Source organism: Lagopus leucura, unplaced genomic scaffold (genome assembly GCF_019238085.1).
Source record: "Lagopus leucura isolate 7727_CA_CO unplaced genomic scaffold, USGS_WTPT01 Super-Scaffold_100019, whole genome shotgun sequence".
In the NCBI taxonomy this organism is placed as follows: Eukaryota; Metazoa; Chordata; class Aves; order Galliformes; family Phasianidae; genus Lagopus; species Lagopus leucura.
The window spans coordinates 8,645,840-8,666,371 of NW_024962273.1; the positions used below are offsets into that span (position 1 = coordinate 8,645,840).

Below are 20,532 nucleotides of genomic sequence, written 5' to 3' on the forward strand. Positions count from 1 at the left end.
GGGGGGGGGGCTGCCCGCCCGCCCGGCGGCGGCGCGCCCTGGGCCGGGGGCGCCATGCAGTGCGCGGACCCCGCGGCGGCCGCGAAGGGGCCGGAGGGCGAAGGCAGGGCGGAGCCGGCGGCGGCGGGGAAGAGCGGCGGGCGCGGCGCCAAGGGCTGGCAGTACAGGTGGGCGCGCCGGGCCGGGGGCTGCGGGGCCGCCGCTGCCTGCGGAACTCGGGGCGGGGCCGGTGTCCTCCGCGGGGGCTGCCCGAGCGGGGCGGGCTGTGGGCTCTGGCTGTTCTCTGCGTTGCCTCTCGGCTGTGGCGGTGGAACAGGCGGCAGCTTTGAGGCCGTCGGTGTGCTTTTGCGTTAGTGCCCGGCCACGTGGTCAGGCTGCGGGAACGCGCCCCAGTGTTACTATCTTTGGTGGCTTCTAATTTCCTAGCAGAATGCGGGGAGCTGTTCAAACTTGTTGGCAGTGTGCATTTTTTTTTTTTTCTTTTTTCCAGCATTTCCAGAAAGCCAAACTTTGTGCCGGCTTTGAGCTCGGCCTGTTTGTACCAGCAGAACCGTAGGTGCTTGGTGCACCCACACGGTGGGTTAGTGCCTAAAACAGCGGGTTTAGAAACCGGTTTCTGCTGGAAGTTCTGTATTTGGTTTTCCTCGCACAGGGCGTGGGTGGCGTGTGGTCACGCAGCATAGAGAAGTGCGGTCCTGTGTCAGCACGGAGTCTGTGCAGGAGTGTAATTCAGCGTTGGGTGAAGTATAGGCAGCCTCTGCTCATAGCAGTGCCTCCTTCTATGCTTGTAAGGGCTCCATTTCTTTGGAGTGGTGGAAGATGCTTTGTTTCTGCACTAACAGAATTAGAGAGTGCTTGAGAAACTGCTCTTCCAGACATCCGACAGGAAATTATCTTGCTTACTTAGGAGCGTGTGATCAGCATCAGAGTGTCTGAGAGCAGCTGAAGCTGAGCTGCCTTTTCCCCACTGGTGTCTGTAATAGTGTGACCGCTAAGCTGCAGTGAAGTAGATTACAGAGGAGAGCCCAAGAGGCTGTGCTTCCTGCTCAACTCTTGTTTCCTATTTCCATTTAGAAAGCAGTTATTAGGAGACAGCACTTCAAATGGTTTCAAATTATTCGAAGGCTACTTGGTAAAGTGATTTCACAGAGTGGCCTGGGTTGATTTAAAACTAGAACTTTCAAATTGCTGCTCTGTTTTCAGCAGTTGTTAAGCTAGGAAATCAATGTGGCATTGCCAAGAGGAATTATTTGCATTCAGCAATGCTAGTTTTAATCTTGACCATTTTCATTCATTTCTGCCTTGCTCAGGATGGAATGACTAAAGTAATTCCAAAGCAGTGGGAGTGGGCCTTGGTAGTGCTTGTGTGATACATGAATCATTGTTATTCAAATAACATAAAAATATTGCAACCAGAAAGCAGAATCCTGTGTCTGTGAGCTAACAGAGCTGGGCAGAAGATGTACCAAGGATATGTAACAAATCTTCTCAGCCCCTTGAGGGGCTTTCAGATAATTCTGAGAGAAATGGCTTGCAATAACTGGTTCTCATTTATCTACAAAGCTGAAAGCTAAAAGCCCTGCAACTGCCTGGTGAAACAAGGTTGTCATCCTTAGCTGGCTGTGTGCTAACGTGTTGTCCTCTCACACTTTTCTTCAAATGTGTAAATCAATTCAGCTGCTATTAAAAAATCTTCCAGCATTTATTCTCTTGCTGGTAGAGATACATATCTCTAGGAAATTAATGAACATGTATAACTGATTTTTAAAATCAGGTTGCATTTAAAAACCTGTATGCTTGAATGTTGCCATACAAATATTTGTAAAATGGTACCAAATAGATGTCTCTTGCACCTTTTCAAGGAAACAAGTTAACTTTAGGTCTTGAAAGTTTGCAGGTGTGGTAGGGTTGTGAAATAGTATAGAATGGAAGTAATTTCTGTGGCAGGGAGTCAGTTTCCTAGGCAAGTATCTCTTTTTGCTAGGGGTGGCAATGACAGGTAAGAGGGTTTCTCATGATGGATTCTGTTTGCTGTCCTCAGCATAGAGGAGTTGCTGTTGCAATATTACTCCATGGGCCTCTGGGCTGGAGTAAGAGAGACTGAGAGTCTGCAAACAGAAGTGCAGACAAACAGCTGAGAGAGGGTTTTGGCAAAAAGAGCAGCATTACAGCGTTGTAACTCTTTCAGAAGTTGCCAACAGTTGACACTGACTGCCCTTCGTAAACTTATGAACAAACCAATAACAGCATCCCCATCAAGCAAACACCCCCAAGTTGCTACTGGCTTTATAGCAGTCTTCTGTTTCTGTATGTCAGTATGCAGTAGTGCAACAGAAGACCTGGTAGCTAAAACACACGGATATATTTTAATTCTGTATTTTGAGGTGGTCGTGAACCACCATGGGCAATGTGTTTCATAACAGGTGGTTGTTGCAGTCCCCAGTGGAGGGGGTGGCTTAACCTTTTGCATTTCCATCTGATGTGGCTGCCAAGTGTGCGAGACTGAGCTTGGCTGTGAAAGTGCATAATTTTTTTTTTTTTCTTATTCATTCTGCCTCGTGAAAGGAGCCTAATTAGTTCTAATAAGGGGAAGTGTCTTGAAACTGATACCGTCTTCTTGAGCGGATGTTGATGGGAGCCCTTTTTGTTGAGGATGGAATTGATGCCAGCCTTAGCTGTGAGAAAAGATATGGAATTTCTCTAGTTTCTATTCTTTTCTCTTCATGTTCCAAGAATATTTGTTTGATATTGGAGGGTAAACACAGGGCAATGGCAGCATGTTTATCAGCTCTTTCTGCTGCAGACTTCTCTGTGGCTGACCCAACCCTCCTGTCTCAGAACTGGCACTTGTTATCATAGCATTAATGTAAATTAATAGTAATACAACTAATTCTCACTTAGGCTGCCACGCGATGTGTTGGCTGACCTAATTAGCTTAGTGCTCCAGAGAGCAGGCCAGCATACACACAAGTCCCTTTCATTTGAAAAGTATAAAACAGAACCCTCACAAACATACTGTAAATGTCACCCTGGAGCAGTTCCCTCTGGTATTTCCCTCTTGGTCTTGCCCTCCTGGTGTTTCCTCAGTGCTATTTAAAACAAATTATCTGGGATCGCACCTGGGTTTTTTGTGCCCTCCTCTCTGCCTACAGCAGTGGGAGGCTTTGTGGTGTTACCTGGGTCTGGTGTGAGGTGATGCCTGCCTCCGTGTCTGCCCCTTGAGAGCCTGTATTCCCTTGGTGTCCTGCTGACTCTGGCACTGTGACGTCAAGCCTCACTTGGTGCTGGTTCTGTTTATGGTGTCTGTGGTGACACACTCGTGTTCTGGACTGGTACTGGGCTACTGAGCTGTGGTGTTTGCTGCTGGAAGGAGGAGCTTCTCAAATAGTTGCTATGAAATCCTGAATTTAGTTTTGCTGTTGTGTGTGTTGTACCCCCTTTCGTTACTAGAAATCAGATCAGAGTGACTGTCGCATTCATTTGATGCATTGGAGAGAAATAGCTCAAAGCCCTGGGACCTGAATTTGTTTATCCTCATTGAGTCTTTGCTTGGAGAATACACTGTATCTATAATGGTACTTGAGAAATGCCATGTTCCAAGTAATTTTCTCATTAGAATAGACAAGAAATCCATTTTTAAAAGGCTCTGTTGACTCTCAGCCTGGTAATCCATGCTTTGTTATTAAAACATCAAGGTTGTTGTGTGTGTACTTCAATGCTTGTTGAAGCCCCAAGTGCTTCTTAAGAGCAGGTTCACGTTCACACATGCTTACAGGCTGGAAGAGTGGAGTTGCAGCAGATGAAAGTTTATATGCAGTGTAAATTAGAACTGCATGTATGTGAGGGGTAATGGAGTTGGGGAAACAGGTTTGGGTGACTGAAGTATACCTCCATAGTGCCTGATGCAATGACCTGAGCTGGGTCAATGAGGTCTGGTTCCCTTCCCCAGCCCTGTGGCTTCGTGAGCAGTTGTCAGGAGCCCTGCCTGCGTCCCAAGGCACAGCTGTGGTGTGGGAGTGGAGATGTGGAAGTTGCTGGGGCAGGGGAGATAAAGGTGGGAGTTGGTTCTGATGCACAGGATGTTTTCCTTAATATTGGGATATTCATTTAGTGTTTAAAATTAAACTGAACAAGCAGAAGATTAAAATAGCTTTTAAATACCAAATGATTCGTGCTTTCTCTGGAACAGATCTCTGCAGGAACTAACGGCCATTAGAAATGCCTCTCCTATAACTGCAAAGAGTATTTTTTCAGCTTTGCCTTTTTTTAATGTAATCTTGTAGCAGCATGTTAATTAAAATTGCCTGTAATATTAACATCCTCCTCTGCCATGCATGCTTTCTCCCTTGGGAGAAGATGAAAACCAAACTGCATACGGCTGACCTAATCACATTGCTTAGTGCACAAGCAGAAAGTGCCATCTTAGGCAGGTTCTTGTGCTTCACTTGCAGTACCGCAAAAATTATGGCATGTGTGCAGAGACCTGTTTACTGAAGGTCTGTTCTCAGCCAGTGCTAATGCATTTGTATTGCAGCAAATAACTGCTTGCTGGTGACAGTCTGACAGCTTTCATTTTGGGGTGCTTGCAAAGCTTGTATGGTTTCAGGCTTTCTGTACTGTGCATCTACGGATGGACTGCAGCAGGCTGAAATGGATGGAAGTGCTGGTATTTTTTGTGTGACAGTCCTGTGTTTGACAGCCTGTAATGCCACTGGGCTTTGGAGCAGGAACATCAATGTCTTGGAAAGGACTTTTTGCCTTGGATGTGCATTTTTACCCTTCAGGTGAAAATTCCTAAGTTCTTGATGAGGCTGAAAACCTTAAAAAAAAAAAAAAAAAAAAAAAAAAAAAAGGCATGAGTGTTTAGGAACTGGCGTATTGGTTTCCTACAGAGCTCAGAACTTGGCTGCGTTTGCAGTGGAGGAGCAGTAGGTGAGTGGTCTGCAGCAGGATGCCCAAGGTCGATAGGGCTGCAGGATGCTGTGTTGAGGAGCTGGTTTCTCACCCTGGCTCTGTTTTCCCATGTACTAACAGGCTGCTTAAACTGTTTTGTCTCTATAATGACTAATTGTGTGTTCATCTTTCTCGGAGGCCTAGTTTGGAACAGTTGTCTGCAATTCTGCAGAAACTGTTGCAGGGTCACAGCTGCAGCTGAAATCCACAGGAGCTGTGGTTTGAATGTATCGGCTGCTAAGTTAGGGTAGGAAGTTAAAACTAAATAAATAAATCAGGCCACAGCTTCTCAAAGTTTGAGAGGCTGAAAGCTCATTGTACATCAGTTTCCAACCTGTGTAGTGGGAATGGCAGTGTCCTCTTTCTCTGTTGTTTGCTCATGACTCCTTCATAAACATCAGTGACGAACATAAGAGAAGAAAACCACATGGAAACTTCTAATTGGAACATTTGTACCAAGCGAATAATGCCTGAAGTTCCTTTTCATTGTATAGTGAACAGTTTTGAATAATTCCTTGTCTGAGGATCACTGTCCACTTAAAGCTGTGAACAAGAGAGCAGCCCTGCTGCTTTTGTTTATCATAACTATAAATGCTTAAATGAACACAGGTGCTTTTTTAATTAGTGCTTAGACCTGAGGAGTAGCTACTCATCTACCTGCTGAGCTTAATGTAGGAATGTTTTTGATTAATTTCTATGTAATTGGGTTGGGAAATCTCTAGTCATGTTTCCTGCTCCGAGCAGTGTCAGTTCAAAAGCTGGAATGGAACATCCAGGGCCTTCTCTGGTTTTATTTTGGGTGCTTCCAAGGATGGAGGTCCCACAGCCTCTCTGAGCTCCTGTCTGGGAGCTTTTCCTCTCTCTTTGGGAAGAATTTTTCTCCTGTCCAACAAGGAATTTCTCTTGTGGCAACTTGATGCCATTCTGTTTGCTCTTCTGCAGGGTATCTCTGAAAGAGTCTGACTCAGTCTTATTCATGGACACCTGCTTGGTGGTCGGAGGCAGTGGTGAGCTTCTCTCGAGCCTTCCTCTCCTCTCAGGGAGGCTGAACGGCACTAGTTCTTGTCCTTTTCTTGCCTGGCATGATGTACTCAGCTTTCACTGACAGGTTAGTCCATCCCAGGCATAAGCATTGGTTTATTAAGCTCAGGAGGTCTCGCTCAACCCATTCTTCTGGATGATTTGGAGCCCCTGAATGGGAGCTCGCATTCTCACATTGTGTCTGCTCCCCTTGCTTTGGGGGCATCCCAGGGGTTGCAGAGTGTGTACTTGGCAACTTACTGGAGGCAGTTAATGGTCCCCTGCAGCAGATCACTTGTAACCAGCTGCCTGCTGCTGCTGCTTTGGTTTGGTGGCTCACACAGTTGTTTTTTTGTCCATGTTATAGTATTCCAGGCTTATGGTCTTTCTGAATATTTAGATAGTCCTTTTGCTTTCTTAGGTAGTAATGTTTTTTTTTTTCCCCATGTTTGAACCTGAAATATCTCAAAAATAATAAACAGTTCAACTTCTATTTTTGCCTGGATAGCTGATCAGTGAATGAACCTACACTTAATAGTCATTGATGCATTGCTACAAAGTTCAGGATGGCAGTGTCCAATTGCAATACAACTTAATACTTATTTTTGCCATTATGATCTTTAAGACTGGAAAGGTTGTATCTTTCTACACCTTGATTAGAAGCAGACCAAAATGCCTGGGGAATATAACCATTACTTTCTGAAGTGCTGTAGGCAGCTGATACTCCTGAATATCAGAGATGCTCATTCATCAGCATGTTTGCATAGCTTATGTTATATTTTTACTATTTACTGAGCAGAGCAGCTTTAACCTACTTGCTAGACTTCAAGGGAGAGTTTTGTTTCCTGGTAACAATAATATGTGAAATGGTGTTATGGTGCACAGTCACGAAGTGATAACATGAATGGCAGCAGAGCTGCAGGAAGCAGTAGTTGTATTCCAGGGGTGTAAAGTGGAGAGTTCATACCTCCTTAAGCTGTTTGTTGGCATGTGTTCCACCTCTAAAACGTTGTTGTCAGCTGAATCTAGAGTTACTTTTCCAGCAGTAGTGAGTAGTGATCCTTGTGGAATAATCCGCAGCACTGGCAGCTGACTCCCAGGTCCAGCTCCAGTTGTGTTTTGCTGATGCAAACCCCACAAATAACTTGTATGTGGGCAGAGTTCATGCTGACTTGAGCTGATTACATGTGTGTAAAAGAAATTGCTTAGCTGAAACCGATTGCATTTTTTTTTTTAACAAGTGCTTAAAAAACATCTTTTGAGAGCTAAAGAGCTCTATAAACAATAAAGCTGTTAAATATTACCAGCTTTGCAGCAGTCAGTGACAACACTGTTTTGCTTCTCAGTGATTAAACGCTGTCTCTCTTTTGTTCCTGTTGCTACCCTACAAAAGTGTGTTTCATCTTTCTAATTCATCTGTGGCCTTGAATGCATGAAATTGCAGGTTGAATTAGGATAGTTCTAAAACAGAAGAACAACAAAAAAACCTTGTAAGCTTGATTTGTTACATTCCCCTTGAGGACTTGGCAGAAATTTTAAGTGCAAGCACATCTGTGCTATTGATGGCTGGGGAAGCTGAGTGGTAGAAGAGCTCCTTGCCCACAGGGGTATGTGGAGAAGTTCATCATATGTCAAGGTTTTGCGTTGCTGGTGTATTTGCATGCTCACAGCCAAGTGTTCTGTTCACAAGATTTACTGTCAGTGTTGTGGACTTGGACATTTTCTTTTTTTTCCCACTTGTCTGTTGTATTTTAAGCTTGTAATGGAATGCAGCACCAATGTGAACTGAAGAGCAGGAGCTCCTGCAGCCATTTCACAGTCAGCTGCATGGCACTGTTAGTAAATAGCATGGTAAGGTTGCCTTTTAATTTCTTCCAGAAGGCACTTGTAAAAGCAGAGCTAGCTTGTTGATGCGGATACCCTGTAGGCAGGATGAAGGCTTCTGCCCTTCCTCCTTCAGATGCTAGGAAACCCATCCTCAGCAGCACGGAGCTGCAGTTTTGGAGAATGCTGGTGTTTTCCTGGGACCATGTGGTCTCTGCTGTCTGACATGCCCAAAGTTTCTGCTGGCAGATCTATTCTTTCCTTTCTCTGTTTCCTTCTTAACAAAAAGAGGAATTAATACTTTGTAGATGAGTGCTCTGCACTGATGTATGAGAAGTAAACAAGCTATCACAGATGAAGTTCAGTAGAAACAGCTGCTGCTTTATTTCTTCAGACTGTGTGGTCAGAGCCATGCATTGAGGGACATGGTTAGCGGGTGTGGCGAGGATGGGTTGATGGTTGAACTAGATGATCTCATAGTTCTTTTCCAGCCGTGATGGTTATACGACTGGTTTGCCCTGCACGATGCTCATTTCCTCAAATCCACGTGCATTCAGCAGCTGCACGAAGCCTGGCCTCGTGGGGAAGCTGTTGGCTGCCCCTTTGAGCAGCTGCTGGCTCAGGGATGCCTGGCTGCTCCAAGCATCACGTGTGAAGTTGTCCAGGCTCATCAGAACTAAAAGCATCAGAGGGGCTGCATTGGGAGCACTGTGAGCACCTTCCAGCTAGGTGAAGGTCTGTGCTGCTGCTGGACAGGGTGTGTTTGTGTGTGAGGCTCGAGGGTGATGTGAGAGGAGAAGGGGAGGCCACCAGTGTGGAGCGTTCTCTGAGGTGCTGGCCCTGCGTTCATCATGGAAGATGTCATTCAGGGACTGGTGCTCCTCAGCATCCGTGTGAAAGACTTGGGTGCTGCCTGTAAACAGGATGCAGGAGGAACCAGGCCCCAGCCATCACCCGCTCTCCTTCCTCCCCCAGGAGGAAACCAGCCCACGAGGCACTGACAGCTGCTGCGGCTTCAGAAAAGGACAAATGAGCAAGGAAATAAAGCATTCACAGAGGATTGTTGCCAGTTTGCTTATCCTGTCGTCTGTCTTTGGAGTGGTGCTTGGTGGTCTGAAAACACCGCTTGTGGAAGATGTGACTGCAAATGGGGTGGGGCTGTCCCCTGAAAGCAGAATGAACTGTTCTGTAGCTCCTCGCTGACTTTAACCGCTTGCTTACAGGGGCGGTTTAATCTGCCTCACTGTTTATAAGTGAAAATGTAATGATGGGCAGCAGGGTGATGTTTGGCCTTTGAAAAATGCTTTATTGGTGGGGAGGATGTGGTGTGGACTGGCTGTGATTTGCTGGGTATTGCTGTTTGAAGTAGTTCAGCAAAAGTTAAAGCAGAATTTTTCATTAGGTGTTCCAAGCTGTGATGGGTCTGTTGTGACACTTGCACTCATCTTCTGTCATGAGGTGATGGGAGGATACTGAAGTTCTACATGAACGTGGGCCTCAGGGCTGTTGACTCATTATGGCTGAACTGCTGTGAACATTTGGAAAGCAGCCCCAGCATGTGGGTTGTTAGAGGGCACAGGTACATGCACATGCATGGAGCTGGCAGCTGGAATGCCAAGGCTTTCCTACAGAGGGGAAGGATCCCAGTGCAGCCCCGCCTTGTTATCGCTTCTCAGTATTTGTGGTCAAATTCACTTCTGAAACCCATTTCTCTAAAATCAGAAATACCATGGTAGGGGTTGACGTGAAGCAAGTCTTGCTGTTGTTCCTCCTGGTGCAGTGCTGGTAAGGGCTCGAAGGAAGCTCTGAGTCATGTTTTACTGTCTTCTGCTGCTGTGGTTATCCGTGAGCCCAGGTCACTGGCTTTTGAAATTTGCCCTTCTAAGTGCCTCCTGTGGCTCTCTGAAGGGCCTTGATGTTAATTCCATCTTAATGAATTATTATTTCTCTCTAAAAAACAGTGCTTTTTTTCTGCCTCACGACATTGTTTGCTAATAATCCTGAGAATGTTTTGCTGTATACATAGGAAAAAAGAAGATCAGGAGATTAAGTGTTTCTACAGTGGGTTTGTACAGTTACAAGGTCTGCCTCCTGTGAACTGCATTTTACAGTCTGGATTTAAGCTTTTTTTTTTTTTTTTTTTGTGTGTGTGTGTAAGGTTTAAAAAATTGTTTCTTATTTAAAAGTAAGCCTTAGTTCAAATGCTGGCAATTCCCTGATCTGCACAGTATATTTGGGGATTAATGCCTCTGAGGGCTGTGTTTCTGCTCAGATGTTTGCTTGTTTGTTTGCTCCCAGGGTCTCATGCTGTCAAGCAAGTGTTCTAAATACCAGCAGAGTTTCTCATAGCTCTGGGTAGGCTAATCTGTGCTGTGCATAGGTGTTGAGGGCTTGTCCAGCCTCTGGCAGGGTGAAACCTAAATATAGGCTCTTTGGCTTGCAGTTCCAGTATAGCTGTGCAGACACAATTAAGGTAGAAAATAATTTAATCAATATTCTGCTTGGACTGGCAGAAAGTCAAAAGACAAGAAAAGGCTCATTTTGCATGAGTTCCTGCTCTGTCTTTCTGGACAAATTAGTCAAGTGCTGCTTTGCTGTGGAAGTGCATCTCTGTCAATTCTGCAGCAGGTTATTTTTTCTCTGGACAGATCAGATCAGTTGTCTCATCATTCACACTCAATGCTGTTTAACAATTTCAATCAGACTTTTAATTTACCATTGCTATCAGATGAATGGACTTCTTCTGCCTTACATACGGTCCTGTTCAATTAATTTCAGCCTGCGGTTGCTTTTGTGACTCTCCTAGCTGCTAAACATACCTGTGTTCCAGGCAGGCAGTGAATGGAGGAAGGCAGCAGCTGCGTGCTGAGCCTGCAGGCTGCTGGGTGGCTGCAAAGCAAGAGTGAGGTTTGGATTCACAACACAAAATGGAAACCAATTAGCCATGATGAGGGGCAATTTTCAGACCATTAAACACAAGTTTATGACTGCTGTCTCACAATTTTCTGCCAGATGATGACAGCGAGCATGTCTAAACTGCACAGCACTTGGATGTCGTAACAACAAATGAGGTGTCTGCAGAGGATGTGCTTGGTCATGTCTCCGTAGTGTTTTGATGTAGTTGAGATACACCATAGCTGGGAGGACAGAGAGGATTCAGGCTATTACTTTTACCTGTGTAGTACCACTTAATGAGCTGCTACCAATTAGGTTCCCAGATGGTCCCACTGGGTGCTCTCCATTGTAGTATGTTGCTGTAATAGCAATGGCAGCACTAATAACCAACTGTGTGCTTCTAAATGTCGATTTGCAGCATTGCAACTTTGTTTTTTCTTCCAGAATGTGCATTCTTCCATCTTTTCTTTGGACTCTGCTACTGAAGGTAGGGCTTCCTCATATGGCAGTGATTTACTGTGAGGTTATTTTTGTTGGCGGTGTCCTAAACAGCTTCATTTAAGGTGAAGCTTGGTGCAATATGTTATACTTGCTCAGCTGTTGAATAGCTCATCACAGTTCACTCATCTAGCATGATGCCATTGACACCACTTGGTAAAGAAGTGTGGGCAGCTGCGTCAGCTGTTCCTTGAGATTTACACCAATATTTAGTCCCAGTGTGTTTGTAATCAAAATCCATTAATAAGGGAGATCCTTTAGCTCTGTTGCCAGCTTCTGTTCCTGCTTGTAGGAAGTACTTGGAGCTCTTAATGAGTGAAACAAGTTGCTGCTCCGATGGATAGTTTTCAGAATAAGTATCACTTAATCTTCAATGTGCTGTGATCTACAGGTATTTTAATTTAAAATCTAATCCAGTGGCTTAAATAGGAGATTCTTTTAAAAAGCAAATGGTTAGGGTCTGATATTTGGCTTGTTGTTTCAGTTCTTCATTGGGAGAACAGGAGCTGAATTGTCTCTAAGTGTGTGCTTACTTCAGTTACAGGGCTGTGCTCTGGCAAGAGCTGAGGGTATTGCAGTGGCACTGGGGGGACGTGCAGTATTATATCAGTTTTCAAATTGTGGTTTTAAGGAGATAAGTACATAGCCATAACACCTGTAAGCCTTACTTGGGTCTGTAAATGTTCGGGAGTGAGGATGTGTTGTGTCTGTAGTGATGTTAAGCCTGCACGCTGAGTACCTCCATTGGTTCTTGGTTTTGGTGGATGTCACAAGTTCGGATTGAAGGAGAAACTACTGGACTTTCTTGCCAGGCCAGAGGAGATGTTTCAAATGTTTCAAACTTGTTTTATGCTTTGGAATAGCTTGATGTGACAAGAACCTGCATGTAGTCTTCTGTACAGCATCTGTATTTGTTAGTGTACTCAGGAAGGATTCTGGTAATTAAGGGTGAGTACAGTGGTTTTGGTGGTATAGGAGTGCCTGGGGACCAGTTCTGGTAGATGGCTGTGCTTGAGTTTCTCTGAACTTACTGAAAGTTAGTTTTGTTTACAAAGCTTGCTTACATGAGTGTGAAACAGAAGAGATATGTGTGCTAAGTCTCTGTCACCTGCAACTAATCCAGAGTGGCTACTGGATGAATCTCGGGTGTTGGTGAAACTAATTATGCCTTGAGATTATTTAGAGTTCGTTGAGTCCAATTAAACTGTCTTACGAAATAATGTCAGAGATGAATCTGAAGAATTTGCAAACTATTGATATTTTTATTAAGAATGATGGTGCTGTTTTAAAATTAAGAATTCCTTTTCAAAGAACAGATAATGATCAAAAGTTGTGAAGATCTGGCCTTTATTTGATGCTGCTGTTATTTGATTGCTTTTATTTTTCTTTCTGTGGTAGTGATCACATGGAAAATATTTGTGGCTACTTAATGAAGTACACCAATCTCGTCACTGGTTGGCAATATCGGTAAGCTTTTTTTTTTTAAACTATACTATTATACTATACTATATACTATAATATATAATATTATAATATAATATAATTATATAACTATAATATATAATAATATATACTATACTATTCTCCTTGTCCCTTTCTGAAAACTTGTACTATTCCCTTTGTTTTTTCTTTTGAGGATTCAGCCCTGCTGCCAGGTAATACCACATTAAATAAATAAGAAGGCTGAAAATCCAAACTTAAGCAAGCTTTTCCCTTTAGTTCCCTGGGCTGTTTGTTTCCCATGGATTAACTTGGTCTTCTATAACAGGTGAACCCTGTTATACCCTGTTTCCTAGAGCAGCACAGCTCAACCACATAAATATCAGAAATAAGTCCTTTGTGTATCTCCTTGGCCAGATTCTTGTTCCCTCTGCCTTGCAGTGATTTGTGTCAATATGCTTATTGTTACTTCACTGTTCTGTAACTGTTCTATCCTTAATTTACATAGTTTAAGGGTGAGCTAGGCCTCAGAGTTCCCAAAACTTAAAATCTTGTAAAAGCATTCTTATTCTCTTACTCTATAACATTCCTGATCTTTGAGGAAAAAAATTGCTAAGAATTGTGGCCAGCCTTGTTGGGAATATATTTCACGTGGCTGAGGCTGAATTGACACAAATCTTTAAATCCCAATCCCATCTCTACTGACTTGTAATGAAAGTTTTGACTTCTTAGCTTTTTTCCCCTTTGCCCATCCTTAAAAATAACAGCCCAGGCTTATTTTCTGTGTTTACTTTGTCACCGTTGCAGGTTTTTCGTTCTAAACAATGATGCTGGCCTGCTGGAGTACTTTGTGAATGAGCAGTCTAGATACCTGAAGCCCAGGGGCACGTTGCAGCTAGCAGGAGCTGTAATTTCACCCAGTGATGAAGACTCGCACACCTTTACAGTCAATGCTGCCAGTGGGGAGCAGTATAAGCTAAGAGGTAGGACTACTGCTCTTGGGCAGGGGACTTTTCCACTAGAGGCACTTCCAACTTCTACCTGTGGCTGCTATTCTGGGCTTGGCTGCATGTCTGAAAGCAAAAGAGCTTGTGCAGCAAGCTGTTGCAATGAGTGTTTTGAGTGTTTTGTGTGAAGCACACAGTGTTATGGCTAATCAACAGGTTTTTTGGATCTAAAGCTTGCTTAGCTGACCTGGAAAGTCCTCTGCCTGTTTTATAGAATTGCATGGGGTTTTTTTTGCCTGTACTTAAATATCTTCATGTACATGATCCTTTTGCTTTGCTTTTGTTAGCTACTGATGCTAAAGAACGACAGCACTGGGTTAGCAGGCTGCAGATATGCACACAGCATCACACAGAAGCTATTGGGAAGGTATTGTATGATTCATGTTTTCCTGGGCAAAAATAATTTAGGGTGGTGGAAGAAGTAGGTGGAAATGCAACTATCCTGTTATCTAAAACAAATACTAGCAAAAGAGCATGTGGTTGGGCTTGGGACTCTTGACAAGGAATATACCTTTGAGCAATGGCTAACTTGTACTGGCAGCATGCTTTAGGAAGGAAATGAAGTGGCTTTGCCTTGGGATATTTGAGTGGTCCTCCCTGACCAGGTGCTGGCGAGCTGGTATTTGATCAGGAAGCAGAACTTAATGATGAGAGTAAAAGCTCAGCTTTTCAAATGGTTTTTGAACTTCATTTAATTTTTATGGAAGGTCTTTCGTTTGGAAGCTTTACTTTTTATTTTACTTTTTTCCATGTTTGAGAAATAAGCCCTTAATTCTTCAAGTGTTGCTTACCTTTGTTCTTTGTGGGGTGGTTGTGAATGTAATACAATTTGTAGAAACTCCTGATTAGTATAAAAGCTATGTGTTATCTGAATGAAACCTTGCTTTTAAAATTGAATGATCTGCAGCGGGTTGATCCTGAGCTAATGTTTACTTCAATGAATAGTTCAGACTGAAATTCCTTTCTCTCAAATGTGAGTTCTACCCATGCAGGATCCACGGGCAGTCAGTTTCTAGAACTGTTGCAGATCAAGGACTAATTTTCAAGTCAGAAGTGATAGGTATTGATCCATCTCATTGCACTGATTCCTTATAATTAGACTGTAAAGCAGGGCAGTTGTCAGCAGTACAAAATATTCCTTTTAGCAGTTGCTGCCAATATGTTTATGGCTTTGTCATCTGTTACTGCTCCACTAAGAATCCGGGATTAAATGTTCTTCTACATGGTTTAAATTAGAACGCTTGCTGGTTAATTATTGTAATTAATTGTAAATATTTCTCAATCTTCTTATTTATTCACCAGAACAACCCTCCTCTGAAATCTCGCAGCTTCTCTCTCGCATCCCAAGGAAGCATCAACTCTCCAGGGCTGCAAAGAAGACCCAGCCAAAATGCAGTTTCCTTTTTCAACGTTGGGCATCACAGATTGCCTGCTGGAAAAAGAGGTCCTATTCTGCAGCCAGATCACCTTGTAGATGTCCGAGAGGTCTGTAAACCTTGAATTACCTAACAACCTCTTGAAAGAACCATTGTCTTATATTTAGCACCGTGGAGAAATCTGTTTTTAATTAAATGCATGTGTTGTCAGTCACATCTCCCAAACTATTACTGCTTAGCTATGTTAGATTAAGTAATTTAACCTGACTTGTTGTAGAATCATATGACATGTATTCTGTGACTATGATCTTTGCAAATCTGGTGCTAAAGGTTTGCCATCATGTGATATGTTACTGACGTGTTGTACATCATGCTTTTTCCAGTGTCAAGTTGTAGACCAATCCACTGAGTTGTTCTTTTACCTTGTATGACCTTTGTTATTTCGTAGCACTTCTGGTATTAGTGAGTATTTTAGCATTAGCAGTGTAATTAGCATAGCACTAATTGGGATAGCACTTACTGGGAAAAGGTTTCTAATGGAGGGCTTTTTAATTTAATGAATAAGGGTCTAGCAAGCATGAATTGTTAAAAATTGCACTTAGAGAAACTGGGACAAGAGAGTATTGTGTCATTAACCCCAGAATGTCTGTCTGGATGCTGGTAAATTCATCAGTGGGAGTTTGTAATGTGGGGTGCAAAATGCTTTGCCCTGGTAGGTATGCTTCCATCATTAGTGTTCTTGATTATATCAAATCCTGAGGCATAATTGTTCACCAGGCTGCACAGTGGGTCTGTGTTCAAACCTCAGAATATGTGAACTTCTGTTCAAATCAGAGTGTTTTCTCCAAGTTGAATGACTTCTCTTAGCGTTGCCAGGAGAGCAGGAAATGATTTGTTTTTTCTTTTGATTATTACTTAGTTGGTTTTTTGATCTGTGTAAATGAAGAATGCTCTGGATGTCAGTTTGCTTATCTTTTTGAAGTCAAAATGCTTGTTGGATACACGCCTGGGGTTTTTTAGATACAGTTAAAATGCTTGAAATAAAAAAAGGCAAGTTACATTTGAGCATTCTTGCTACATTTGAGGTGAATATACTTCCAATGCTTCCCATAGCTTCTCAAATGGATGGAAGAGCCCATTTCTTTCAAGTTATCTGCTGCGTGGTGATTTTTTCTGTGAACTTCCCAATGGCTTGCAGTGCAGCTATTCTGTCGGTCCTTTTCCCTTCTCCTTGTTCTTCACCAAATAGCAGTTCACCAAATGCTGCTGTCTAGGGTGCCTTGCAAAACAGGAGATCTGAGAGGATATTTGTGCTGACTTACTGTAAATGTAGGTGCATGCAGTTGCAAAATGAGAGCTATACCTTGCATACTTCTGACCTCTTGTCTTCTGTAACAGTGCTTCTCTCCCCTACCGCCAGCGCTGTTTGTTTTACAAATCTGAATATCCAAACAAGAAGAACTTAAGCCTGTTCAAAGTACGTTTGTAGAAAGGGCAGATGTGGCTGTTTAAATGCCAGTGCTGAGTACGGTGTGGCTTGTCTTGTTGTCTGACCTAGCCCTGGAATGAAGTGCTGAGAAAAGGTCACCGGTAGGGCTGCAGTGGTTTGCCAGCCAATGCCCATCTTTTTCTTAACTCAGCAGAACCTTATGAAGCATTGAGGGAGCAGGGGTAAAGAAGACTCAAATCATATTCTTGACAGGAAGCAGACACTGTTCTGCTGGTTACGTAGCCCTGCCAGTGCTGACGCTGCATTCACCGAGTGTTTGCTGGCTTCCTGCACTGCCACACCTGGGACAGGTGCCTGTGTGTGGGTAACGGCACCTCTGAAGAGCCCAGGCCTCTGTATGTTCACACCACAATGTACGTTGTGGCCAAGCCCTAAAATGTTCCAATTACCACATATCATGAAGTCAGGTGAATACCTATTGCTCGAGTACTGTGTAAAACCTTAACAGCAGTTCCTGGAAGAAACTTGAGGCAAGGATATAGGAAAAAAATACTAGGATAATTGCCAGAATTGCTAAATTAAAAGCCTCAATAGTACCGCAGCAGTAAAGCACATGAATGCATCCTGGATTCTTTTAATAAATCCTTTTTCTACTCTGCTTAATCAGTCTATTTTTATATTTAATTTACTGCCTGAATGCATAATGATGGCAGAATAGCAGCACCCAGTTGCATTAATACTGTCTGTTGTGTCTTCCCAGAAAAGTGACTAATATATATGAGTCTCCTTGCATCCCTATGATTCGAGTTACACTTCTGTGAGCTCAAAGAGGAATTCATATTGTTTTGTTGATGCTGTTTGGCTGGTGTGTGTTCATGCTCTACCTCTGGCAGGCAAATGAGATGTGCTGTTGCAGGTTCTGTAATGTAGGGGTGTACAGCCCTGTTCCAGAGGAAGCAGGAAAGGAGAACAGGGAAGAGCAAAGGGAAAAAATAACAAGGAAAGCTACAATTTGACAAACAGTGAAGGTGAAAATCCTGCTGCTGCTCTTATTCCCTGTGCTAAGTAAGCAGTGTGATAGCAAAGCTGTGCATAGCAGTGGTATGGATGTTAATAAGTTGCTATGTATTTCAGTGAGAATTTAATGATGTGTAGTGGCTGCATGAAGGAAAGAAGTATGGTTAAATGTACACACACCTATGACATTTTAGTTTTATTATCATTAAGTCATGTGGGACTCTGTGTCTGCATGTCTGGCACATCACACAGCAGCTTCCGTCACCTTCTGATGCACACCTGCTTTGTTTGGTAGATGATGTCGCAGGCTGAGGGCCAGCAGAGAGACTTGATCAGGAGCATAGAATGCCTTCCTGTCTCCGGTCACCTTACGTCCTTGGATCAAGACCTATTAATGCTCAAAGCAACTTCCATGGCAACCATGAACTGCTTAAATGACTGTTTCCATATTCTCCAGTTACAACACGCTTCACAACAAAAGGGATCCTTACCAGCAGGTGAGTGTAGATGTTTACAAAGAGCTGAACCGTATAACAAGTATGAAGCCTTTCTCTCTTCGCTTCTGAAAATGCTTGTCCCACTAAATCTAGTTGCCTGTGGGCAGAGACAACTGCTGTCTGCCTTGTTACTGGTGAGCTTGTCTGGATTTGTTGATGTTAAGTACAACTCCTGCGCATGTTTCCCCTCTTGTCTATAGATTTCTCTATTAAGGAAATCTGTAATAGCTGCATGAATGAAACAACTGATTAATGCAGATGATCTCATGACAGAAAAAAGTCCATAAGGCTCTGCAGTAGAAAGGCTCCTTTGGGATGCAGGAACAGTAATGATGGAGGGGGATTTCTGTGGGGTCACAGGCACAAAGGGTATGTGCTATCTTCTGGAACTCTGCCAAATGTTGTGCTTCTCTGACTTATTTACACACTTAATGCCTACTGTAAGCATTTACATATGCAAAGCTTTAATTTCTAGCTAAGCATTAAAATAATGAAGCTCTGGATTTGCTTAGTGACTTTGTAAGCAACAAACTTTACTCAAATGCTTCTATTATGCAACAGGTGTGTTATAGTAAGTATGCAGTAAACTACACTTGTAAGTTGTCACTTTCTTTATCTTTCTCACATCCCTTTTTTCTGGTATTTGCATTTGCATGTCATTTTTCTGGTATTTGCTTTGGCAATGCATATTATTCCAAAGCTATAATTAGTTTAGCTTTCCACGCAAAGAAAGTTTGTTGTATTGATGTAGTTTATTTTAAACGATGACAGGTTTTAGAAGGGAAAGTGTGAATAGGACAGGTTAACTCTTGCAGTATTTCAGTTCAAAAAGGACTCTATAGAAACAACGAACTGGATGTCATCTCTCCAAATCTTAGTCTGACTCCAAAGTTACTCACACTGAAAGAACTTTCCCTGCTCCCAGCCAATTTGTAATAATCAGTGTGTAAAGATGGGAGATCGCTCTCTTTCTGATGTGTTTTTTTTTTTTGGTGTGTGTGTGTGTGTGTGTGTATGTGTTACAAAGGTGGCTTTGTGTTTGTTTTGCCTTTGAATCACTATGATTTGTGGGGGTGATCATGTATCCCCACTTCGACTTTAGAAGTTCAGCTTTGTGGGAAAGAATGTCAGTTTGCTATATTTGTAGAAGAGGGTCAGGGAGGGAGGAACAAACTAAAATACAAACAAGAAACCCCAGAGGAGTGAAAATAGTGCCCCAGCTGCATTGAGGTGTCCCGAAAATCAGTCTTGGAGATGAATAGGGAAGTTTCAACTATTGGCTTGAGTTTCAGAAATGTTAAGTGATGAAATCATGTACTGGATTTAAAAAACAAACAAACAAACAAACAAAAAAAAACAATAAAAAAAACCTCTCTTAGGGGATGAGGAGATCACAGATAAGGAGAATAGGTTGTGTTACCTGAAGTAGCTGAGAACAGATTTGAGTGTGATATTCCAACGGGAGAGAAGTGTTGGTGTGATATCCTGTTCCCTCTATCATTATAGCATACCTGGTATCTCGAATAACTTTTAAAAACCTCCTAGAGTTTAGCAGTGAAATGAAATTGAACTTTTAAGATTCTTTTAGTAACTGATAGCATAAAATGGGGGATAGCTGTTAAATCCAAGCCGTGCATAGGCAGTGAGTGTGCATTGCATGCAGTCTAGAATGCATGCTTAGAGATTCTTGCATTCTTAAAAGCTGTACATTTTTTTTTTCCTACCCCAGTACTTTTCCTGGTGGAAATGTTCTTATTTAAATTTCCTCTGTTGTGGCTGAGGCTGTGACCTAGTTGCAGGTAACAGAGCTCTGCAAGGAGAGTATTTTGGGTGGCATAGAAAGATCACATCCTTTCTGATGTGTGTTCTGAAGTGCAGAAGGATGCTTTATCAGTTCTACAAATTGGGACTTGCACATCATTTCTGTGCTGGCAGCCTTGTCACAGTTTGTGTTTTGATTCAGTAAAAAACTTCAGGAGTCACCTGTTCGTTTATTAGCCTTTGAAAAAGAATGGAACATTTGCATTATTAATGAGGAACTTGAACTGTCCTGATAAATTAGCTGGGAGTAACTGGAGATATCGAAGTCACTGAGTGGGTAAACGGCTTTCCAAGCCCTGCAGCTTTTTTGAGCTACTATTATTTATTCAGCAGCATGTGCCTGCCTCCTTTGCAGCCAAGAAAAGATGACTACCCTCTCCAGAGGAAAACATTGGCAGCAAAACTTTATCTTCTTTGGCTTTTTTTTAGTCTAGAACGGAGCTGGGCTTGAGAAGGTGATAAGCGGTGTGCTTTTTTGTATGAGTTAAAGAAACCTGCAAGGGTTAAGTTCCTGTCGATTGGGTTCTTCCTGGAGTGTCTGATTACACCTTGCCTGACACCGGCGGGTTGCTCCAGTGCAAGTTGCACGCATTACAGCTCGCCAATCGCAGGGTTTGTGCTAATGATCGCCGAAGGTGGTGTCTCATTGCACCACCTTTGTTCGGTGGCTGCTGAAGGGATTGGCTGCAGGAGGATCTTGCTGCTTGCAGCTTCTCCTTCAGAAAGCTGTTCTG

At 43.0% G+C, this 20,532-nt stretch overlaps 1 protein-coding gene across 1 annotated transcript in view; it reads left to right on the plus strand.

The window, feature by feature from the left end:
* Positions 1-20,532, plus strand: part of OSBPL11 (oxysterol binding protein like 11) — a 40,526-nt gene that overhangs the window by 8,757 nt on the left and 11,237 nt on the right. The window contains exons 4-8 of the mRNA XM_042877976.1: positions 12,589-12,657; positions 13,438-13,613; positions 13,925-14,004; positions 14,940-15,122; positions 17,776-17,977. Coding sequence (XP_042733910.1) covers positions 12,589-12,657; positions 13,438-13,613; positions 13,925-14,004; positions 14,940-15,122; positions 17,776-17,977 — 710 coding nt within the window. The remainder of the gene's footprint in view (positions 1-12,588; positions 12,658-13,437; positions 13,614-13,924; positions 14,005-14,939; positions 15,123-17,775; positions 17,978-20,532) is intronic.